This window comes from Suncus etruscus, chromosome 15 (genome assembly GCF_024139225.1).
Source record: "Suncus etruscus isolate mSunEtr1 chromosome 15, mSunEtr1.pri.cur, whole genome shotgun sequence".
NCBI lineage: Eukaryota > Metazoa > Chordata > Mammalia > Eulipotyphla > Soricidae > Suncus > Suncus etruscus.
The window spans coordinates 58899177-58908792 of NC_064862.1; the positions used below are offsets into that span (position 1 = coordinate 58899177).

The window sequence follows — 9616 nt, forward strand, 5'->3', positions numbered from 1 at the left end:
GAAGAGGAGAAGGAAAATAAAAAGAGAAAAAAGTGGGGCCAAAGCAATAGCACAGTGGGTAGGACACTTGCCTTGTACGTAACTGATCCAGGTTCCATCACAGACATCCCATATGGTCTCCCAATCCTGCCAGGAGTGATTCATGAGTGCAGTCAGGAGCACAATCCTGAGCACAGCCAAGTGTGCCTCCCCCCCAAAAAATAAGACAAAAAAGTGTTTGTCATAAGCTTCCTCTCAAGCCCATTTTCTCCCTTGAAAACTATTTCTCTCTCCTCACATTCTTTTATTTATTATTTTAATTTTAATATTTTATAGTTTTTTTTTATTTTATCTAAGCACCATGTTTACAAAATTTTTTTGTTGTTGGATTTCAGTCATACCATCCTTCACCAGTGCTCCCTTCCCTTCACTGTTATCTCCAATTTCCCTTCCAGTCCCAAACCCCCACCTTGCTGTAGGGCAGGCAAATTGCTTCTCTCTATCATTCTCTCTCTCTCTCTCTCTCTCTCTCTCTCTCTCTCTCTCTCTCTCTCTCTCTCTCTCTCTCACCCTCTCTCTTTCCTTTTTGACTCTGTGTTTTTCACTATTGTTAACCTTACCTGTTAGTTTATCCCTTTTCAGCATCCAGTTCTTGTTCAGAGCAATCAGTTCCAACTATCATTATCCTAGTAGACCCTTCTCTACTCTAGCTATACTCACCACTCTTTGTGGTGAGCTTTCTACCCTGGGCTGGCCACCTCCTGACCTTTATCTCTATTGTCTCTGGGTATTTTCACTATACTATCTCATTTTTCTTGTACTCCTTAAATGAGTGAGATAATTCTGTGTCTATTCCTTGCCCTCTGGTTCATTTCACTCATTATAATAATCTTCATGTCCATTCATGTATAAGCAAATTTTATCACTTCATTTTTCCTAACAGCTGCATAGTATTTTATTGTGTAGATGCAGCAGTTCCTTTAGCCACTTACCTGTTGTTGGGCACCTGGATTGTTTCCAGATTCTTGCTATTGTAGATAGTGCTGCACTAAACATAAGGCATTTTTGTATTGTGTTTTTGTACTCCTGAGGAGTGGTATTGCTGGGTCAGATGGAAGTCAATTTCTAGTTTCTTAAGGAATGACCATATTGTGACAATGGGAAATAATTCAGACATCACATATTTTTAAATAAGATTTAGTAAAAAACGATCTTGCAACATCAAAAAAATTGAATAATAAAAAATAAGGGGGCTGAAGAGATAGCATGGAAGTTAGGCATTTGCCTTACATGCAGAAGGATGGTGGTTTGAATTCTGGCATCCCATATGGTTTCCCAAGTGATTTTTGGGCATAGAGCCAGGAGTAACCCTGAGTGCTGCCAGGTGTGACCCAAAAACAAAAACAAAAAAAAAATTAAATAATAAAAATTATAAAATAAGGGACCTCCCATAGAAGCAGACTGGGGCCAGGAAGGAAACTGGGGACATTAGTGGAAGGAAGTAGATGTTGGTGAAGGTTTTGGTGTTGGAATATTGTGCACCTAAAATTCAGTCTGAATAATTTTATAATTCACAGTGATTCAGTAAAATAAATATACTGGCACATTCCTGTTATTTTATTTTTGGTGTTTTGGGGCCACACCTGGCATAGCTCAGGGGTTACTCCTGGCTCTGTTCAGAAACTGCTCCTGGCAGGCACGGGGGACCATATGGGATGCCAGGATTCAAACCACCATTGGTCCTGGGTTGGCAGTTTGCAAGGCAAGCGCCCTAACGCTATTCTCTCTCTCTCTCTCTCTCTCTCTCTCTCTCTCTCTCTCTCTCTCTCTCTCTCTCTCTCTCTCTCTCTCCTCTCTCCTCTCTCCTCTCTCTCCTCTCTCCTCTCTCTCCTCTCTCTCTCCTCTTTCTCTCCTCTCTCTCTCCTTTCTCTCTCCTCTCTCTCTCCTCTCTCTCTCCTCTCTCCTCTCTCTCTCTCTCTCTCTCTCTCTCTCTTTCTCGCCCCCACACTCCTGTTATTTTTAAACTCCATAAACACCATTCCAGGCAGAGTTGCTTGGCTCTTTTCCCCACAGTAGCCTCCTTCCAGTCTTGTTTTCTTCCAGTGGCTTCTCCCCTAACTGCCTTGTGGCCCCATTTTCATGATTTTTTTTTCACCTGTAACCTTTCTGGAATATCCTGAAGTCCCATAGAAGGTTCCCAGTTGTGAATTGCTGATTTAAGGAACAAATTTTTATGCATTTGGTATCATAAAACTTATACATTTGGAATAAAAATGAGATTTCATTTTATTCCAGTTGGTTCATCCTACAAATATTTATTGAAGGTCTATCATGTGCCAAACACTGGGACTAGAGCATTGAACAAAATAGTTCCCTGCAAGTGTAGAAAGAATAGTGTATCCTGTTTTAGATGTCCTTACAAAGTAAGAGACACAATGCTGCAGCTGTCTGGAGAGGACTTCACACCAGTCAGGAGTCATTTTAAATATAGAACCCCCTAAAATAGATATCCCTCTACAGACTCAAAAGGTGATTGGTCCAAAGAGAGGCGAGAGGACGCCAGGCCACTGAAAGGAGCTAGCAAGGACAGTGCCAGGGTGCCAGCTTGCTGCAATGGCGCTGCCTCTGAGGTTCTTGAATCGTGGCTTTGCGAGTGCAGCCAAGGGAGAACACGGAGGAGCAGGAGGTGAGTGGAGTGTCAATTGACTTTGTGGCTTTTCTGGACTCTGGGGCCTGTCAGCAACACTCCCAACCTCTAGTCCCCCAAACAGTCCTTGACCTTGGGGCTTCCCTCTCTGCCTTTCCCTACATGTAGCCGGCACTTGGCGTCTGTTGACCTTCGTGCTGGCGCTTCCCAGCGTGGCCCTCTGCACCCTCAACTCCTGGCTCCATGCAGGCCACCAACAGCGTCCCGAGTTCATCCCCTACCATCACCTCCGCATCCGCACCAAGGTAGGAGACTGGGCGCTGCGTGTAGTGGACGGAGGGCAGACCAGATGGGCCTGGGATCAAGGCTGAAGTTCACTGACAACTCTCTCCTCTCTTGCTTGGTCTCTCTCCCTTTCTCCGCAGCGCTTTTCGTGGGGGGACGGCAACCACACCTTGTTCCACAATCCTCATGTCAACCCTCTGCCCACTGGCTATGAGTACCACTGAGACCCAGGCGCAATAAAGGCTGGAAACCCTTTGTCCCCTGCGTCATCTGCATCGCTGTATCCTACAGGGTGGACAGAGGAGGTGGGGGAAGGAAGGAGATGGGGGGGGGGAAGGTGGACTGAGAGGGCGGGGGTGGGTGGGACGGGGAAGGGAGGTCAGCTATCCACAGCTCCTGAGATTTCAGAGGTGTTCCAGGGACCATCTTTAAGAAACAAACTAGAGATCTCCACTTCTTTCCCTCCTATTACTAGTCAAGGCTCTCTAGGTGGTAAGTGCTTTTCACATACACTGAGGTCTCACATTAAGGCTCAGAGTACAATATCACTTTGGTTCCCCTTCTCCACCCGAGGAATTAGTGGCACTCAGCTATTATTATATCACTTAAATTTTTCCTGTTGCTTGAAGGGCCCGTGGGAACTCAGGACTTCATATATCGAAATACTACTTTTTCACCTGCATATTAAAGTCACCTGTGTGACTAAAGGCAACACAAATTTCATAGTGAAAATCAGCAACCCTATGTGTGAGACTTTCAAGGTGTAATTGTGTGTTTGGGATATTTATTCATTTTCTGTCACCATTTACAATTGCCTTCTGTATTCAATTGGGAAATGAGAATTTTCTGGAAGCCTGTTTCTCCCTTAGCTTCCATAAACTCTGTTCAAGATGGACACAGGCTCAAACAAGCTCTAGAGCATTTTTAGTCAGTTTTTATTCAGTTGCAAAGACGTGAACTTGTCATAACCAGAGATCCTGAAACCAGTGCTGAAATATATAAGTTGCATACACATAGAGTTCATTAGCTTCCTTCCCTTCCAGGGGTCCTCAAACTTTTTAAACAGGGGGCCAGTTCACTGTCCCTCAGACCATTGAAGGGTCTGACTATAGTAAAAACAAAACTTACGAATGAATTCTTATGCACACTGCATATATCTTATTTTGCAATGAAGAAACAAAACAGATACAAGTACAATATGTGGCCCTCGGGCCATAGTTTGAGGACCACTGCTACACTATCATGTTACCATTTCAAAAATCTATGCCTCTTTCTAAATAAGTGAGAGAATATTTTCTAGCAACAAGTAGTTTCCCCCCAATTCTTCCTAAAATAACACACTTGGGTTCCTGAATTAGATCTTGATTAGATTTCCTCAAGGAAAATGTGTTATGATTATCTTCATTTAATATTATCATTCTTAAACATATTCATCTACCTTTAGACAGGAAGAAGTCTGAGAAACATATAAAACTACAAAATTCAATGCATTGAGAAGGTGATTCAGTACCTGAGAAGCTCCTCAAGTCATCTCATATCTATGTAAAAGTTATTTCCATAGAAATAGATTTGTAAGCATTAGAGAGGCCAACTGATGGTAGAGATCAAAGGAATAAGGAAATATACTTTGAACTTAAAGTTCAAAGAGGAAGTAAACCAGAAAAGCTGGGTGAAGGTAGGAAAGAGAGATTGGAGTCGGGAAAAGCTGAGAGAAAAGAAGGGAACTAAGATGATTTGTATTTATATGTTACAACATTTTTGTGACAATAATTAATATTTAATAGCTGCTATGTTTCAAATACAGTAACTATACATAGAATCTATAACAAAAAAGCATGGATTCTTTAATCAGGCAGGTTTGCACACATACTTTGGCTTCATTTCTTTAGCAGTTCAGCTATTCTGTGATGTTAAGTATTATAATTAATTTAAAATTGAAAAAAATAGATACAGAGAAGATAAGCAACTCTCCTGATGTTAAGCCATAGACAGAGTCAAAATATGTGCCAGATGGACCTGATCCCATAATCTGAGTTCTTGGTACATATACTATGCTGATTGAGTGGATACCGGGGGTCACATCAAGACTGAGGTGTGAGCATTTCTGGAAAACAATATGGACATTCCTCAAAAAACTAGATATTGAGCTTCCATAGGATCCACTCCTAGGGATATATCCTAGGAATCCAAAATCATCATGTAGAAAAGCCTTCTGCATTCTTATATTTGTTATAGCACTTTTTACAATGGTCAGAATCTAGAAACAATCCAGGTGCCCAACCACCAGATGAGTGTCTAAAGAAGCTATGGTATACCTACACAATTATACTGTGCAGCTATTAGGGAACATGAAGTTATGGAATTTGCTTATACATGGATGAATATGGAGATTATTATACTGAGTGATATGAGTCAGAGGGGGAAGGATAGACATAGAATAATCTCACTCATTTGTGGAATGTAAGAAAAATAAAAGATAGTATGATATTATTCAGAGAAAATAGAAATGAGGACCAGTCCACAGTAGGAAGCTTGCCACAAAAAGTAGTGAATGCAGTTAGGGTAGAGAAGGGACTACTATGACAATGATAGTTGGAATTGATGGCTTGGGACAAGAACAGGGTGCTGATAAGGAGATAAAGTTCATTAGCAAAAGTGTAAATCACAGTGTCAAAAAAGAAGAGAGAGAAAAAGAGAGAGAGAGAGAATTAAATGCCTGCCCCAAGGCAGGCAGGGAGGGAAGGTGGGAGAGGGTGGGAAAGAAAATGGGGACATTGGTGGTGGAAAATGTACACTGGTGAAGGTTGCTGTTCATTCTATGACTGAAACTCAAGAATAAACAATTTTATAATCATGGGACCTAAATCAAGTAATAATAAAAAAGAGTTGTGTGTGAGTGATGAAAACACTCACCTTGTACAATATAGCTGTTATGAGAGCTAGCAGCAACAATCCTCCCACAGAGCTGACCACAATAAGGGTTGGGTTGTGAACCTCATACTGTTCCAGCACCTCTCCACCCACTGTACTGAATGCCACACTACAAGCCTTCTTACAAAATCTCATGCTGGAAGTAGCTACTTTTTTCTACTGGGTTCCTCTAAGAAACAGGTCACTTACAGAGTCATGAGACTGAAGACTCAGAACGGGGGGGTGGAGGGGAGGGAGGGGATGTAGTGTGGTATTTGGGGTTATAGAGAATAATTTTGGGTAAGCTGTGAAATAGAGTATTTTCCCACAGATAAGACGTTTTAAAACTGCTTAAAAGTTGGGGGTCGTCTTATACGCTGATATACGGCATGCTGAAACTTACTCCACCTTTAGGGAGGAGTGATCCGCCCCCCTCTTATCACCACATCCCATCCAGCTGCTAGGCCATCACTCAGTCCTCTGCTTGTCCTGATTCATCTTTCAGGGCACACAGAGGAGCTGAGTTACAGAGTGCTGCATCTCATCCAGCTGCAGGGTATGCAGCTTTGCAGGGTGTGCTCAGTCCTCTCTTCAGCTTTTATGGGACACAGAGGAGGTGTCCTGTCTCCCTATAGCTGTCCTATTAATCACTGCACCTCAGCCAGCTGCTCTTGAGGAGCCCCCTCTCCCTGCTCTCAATGTAGATCACAATTAAAAAATCACAGTCACTCACTACAAATCACAAATGTAAAATGATTGTTGGCACTCCAAAGTATAGCTTTATTAAACATATACTGCTGGGGCCGGGCGGTGGCGCTCGAGGTAAGGTGCCTGCCTTACCTGAGCTAGCCTAGGAGACGGACCGCGGTTCGATCCCCCGGCGTCCCATATGGTCCCCCAAGCCAGGAGCGACTTCTGAGCGCATAGCCAGGAGTAACCCCTGAGCGTCACCGGGTGTGGCCCAAAAACCAAAAAAAAAAAAAAAAAAAAAAACATATACTGCTAACCTTTGAGGGTTCTACTCTTTTTCTCTTACAGTTTCATTTTCATTTGGTGAGCATTAAAAGAGGTAGTCTTATATGGAGAATATAGTCTAAACCCTATATTTTAACAGGAAAAGTAGGGGGTTGTCTTATGCGCCCAGTTGTCTTATACGCTGGAAAATACGGTAGGTACATTGAGTTGACAGCTCTTCCATTTTAAGGCCCAAAATTGTTACCCTTTCACCCAATGTTCTATGTTAATATCACCTGCATGGTCAGACCCACCCACACCTGGGAGGGGTCTGAGGTTTAGAATAAGGGTGTTGCCTGCGGGGGGAAGGGAGCAGAGAAAAAAGGAGCTAGGAACCTTGGAGATCGGTAGGAAGGAAGACAGAGAGAGAGAGATCCTAAGAGAAAGAGATCAGTTAGACAGACATGGTGCAAAGTCTGCACATGGAGGATAGGGCCATGGAATAAACCGAGCTGACTCCGTTGAAACTTTAACTGACTGCTTGTGATTATTTCTACGCCATTACTCTGCGCCTTCAGATCCACAGGCGGAAGGGGCTACAAGCATCAAGCAGAGCTGAGGGAGGCCTCACCCCCAACACTAGGACTTTATATTTTATATTAATACAGCACAAACTGACTCCACATTTAGCTTCAAAAACAAAGATATCCTGGAGCTGCTTCTGGATTTAACCAAGTGCTGCAAAGTTGTCCACATGGTCCTTCAGGGGCACTGAGTCAATAGCGTTCAGCTCTTCTGAACACAGAGGCTTCTGTGGAAGAGGAGCATCCTGCCAGCCCGTCTACCTGGGTACAAAGAGAGTGAGTCTGGGGAAAACCATTAGGTAGAGAAAAGTGGATGATGCCAACTTTCTCTGCCTCCAGGATGAGGCAGAGAATTTTTATATTCCAAGTTAAGCCTCTTCAATAAGTGGTGCTGGGATAACTGGTCAACGACATGCAAAAAAGCTCAGACTTATAACACCATGCATAAAGGTCAAATCAAAATGTATTAAAGACCTTGCTATCAGACCTGAAGCCATATATACATAGAGGAAAAAATAGGCAAAACACTCCATACATTGAAACTAAAGGCATCTTCAAGGAGAAAACACCACTGTCCGTACAAATAGAAGCAAAGATAAGCAAATGGGGTTACATTAAACTGAGAAGCTTAATGACTTCAAAGGAAGCAGTGACTAGGATACAAAGGCTACCCACAGAATGGGAGAAACTATTCATTCAATACCCATCTGATAAGGGGTTGCTATCTTAGGTATGCAAGTTACTGACAGAACTTAACAAGAAAACTACATCTAACTCATCCAAAAATGGAGGAAACAAATGAATTTTAGAAATATATTTCCTAAAAGAAGAAATACAGATGGCCACAAGACACATGGAAATGCTCCATAATCAGAAAGATGTAAGTCAAAACAACAATGAAGTATCATCTCATGCCACAGAGATTGGCACACATCACAAAGAGCAAGAACAACCAGTGCTGGATGGGTGCAGTGAGAAAGGGACTCTCATTCACTGCTGGTGGGAATGCTGTCTAGTCCAACCATTTTGGAAAATATATGGTTATTCTACAAAATATTGGAAATTGAGCTTCCATGTGATCCAGCGATAACATCCTAGAGATATACCCTAGGAACACAAAGACACTATAAAAAATGTCCTCTGCACTCCTATGCTCATTGTAGCACTATTTACAATAGCCAGAATATGGAAACAACCCAAATATCTGACAACAAATGAATAACTAAAGAAACTGTGATACATGCTATTTAGAAAAATGAAGTTTTCTTATACATGCTGGACATGGAGATTATCATAATGAGTGAAATGAGTCAGAGAGAGGGATAGATAAAGAATATTTTCACTCATTTGTGAAGTATAAGAAAAACAAGAAATAGTATGGTAATAATACCTAGAGACAATAGAGACAAAGGTCAGGAGATCTAGCCTAGGGTAGAAAGCTCACCACAAAGAGAAGTGAGTTTAGGGTCTACTAGGACAATGATAGTTGGAACTGATTTCTCTGGACAAAAACTGGGTGCTAAAAGGAGATAAAGTGAAATGCATGGCACCCCTTCATTAACAAGAATGTAAACTAATGTCAAAAAAGGAGAGAGAGAGAGAGAGAGAGAGAGAGAGAGAGAGAGAGAGAGAGAGAGAGAGAGAGAGAGAAGTTAAATGACCCAGAGGTACGCAGGGGAGAGTGGGTAGGAGGGAAACTGGAGACATTGGTAGCAGGAAATGTGCACTGTACAGTTTTGCAAATCAAAGTGTCTAAAAGGGAAAAAAGAGGAATAGAGAGAGAGAAAGAAATAGAGAAGAAAAGAAGAGAAAAATGTATGTTCCAGAGACAGGAAGGGGAGAGGGCATCAGGGAGGGTGAGAGGAAAACTGGGACATTGGTAGTGGGAAATGAGCACTGATGAAAGTTGTTGTACATTGCATGCATAACTATAGCTCAGTCATACAACTTGATCTGTGAAGTAAAAAACAGCTGTGTTATGAACCTTGTAACCACAATGTTTAAATTAAAAAAAGTTTGATTATTAAAGTATGGCTCTCATAATTTTAGCATTTTTGTTGAGGTGTTTTAGTTCTGTCCTTCCTTAACACCACCAATGTATCTCAATCTTCTTAACCCCTATCTCCTGGTCTCTTCCTCTCCACTCTATTTGTTTCCTTCTCCTCACTATATTCTGGGACCAAGTGTTCTAGCAACCCATATTTATATACCATTGGATTTTTTCCTTTTATTTAAACACCATGATTACAAAGTTGTT

General features: G+C 42.0%; 1 protein-coding gene across 1 annotated transcript; it reads left to right on the forward strand.

The window, feature by feature from the left end:
• The first annotated feature begins 2543 nt into the window (after positions 1–2543).
• Positions 2544–3166, forward strand: LOC126030981 (cytochrome c oxidase subunit 6A2, mitochondrial). Its single transcript, XM_049789253.1, has 3 exons — positions 2544–2665; positions 2795–2931; positions 3052–3166. Exons 1-3 carry the CDS (start codon positions 2593–2595, stop codon positions 3133–3135), a joined length of 294 nt encoding a protein of 97 aa, XP_049645210.1. The 5' UTR covers positions 2544–2592; the 3' UTR covers positions 3136–3166.
• The last annotated feature ends 6450 nt before the right edge of the window (positions 3167–9616 follow it).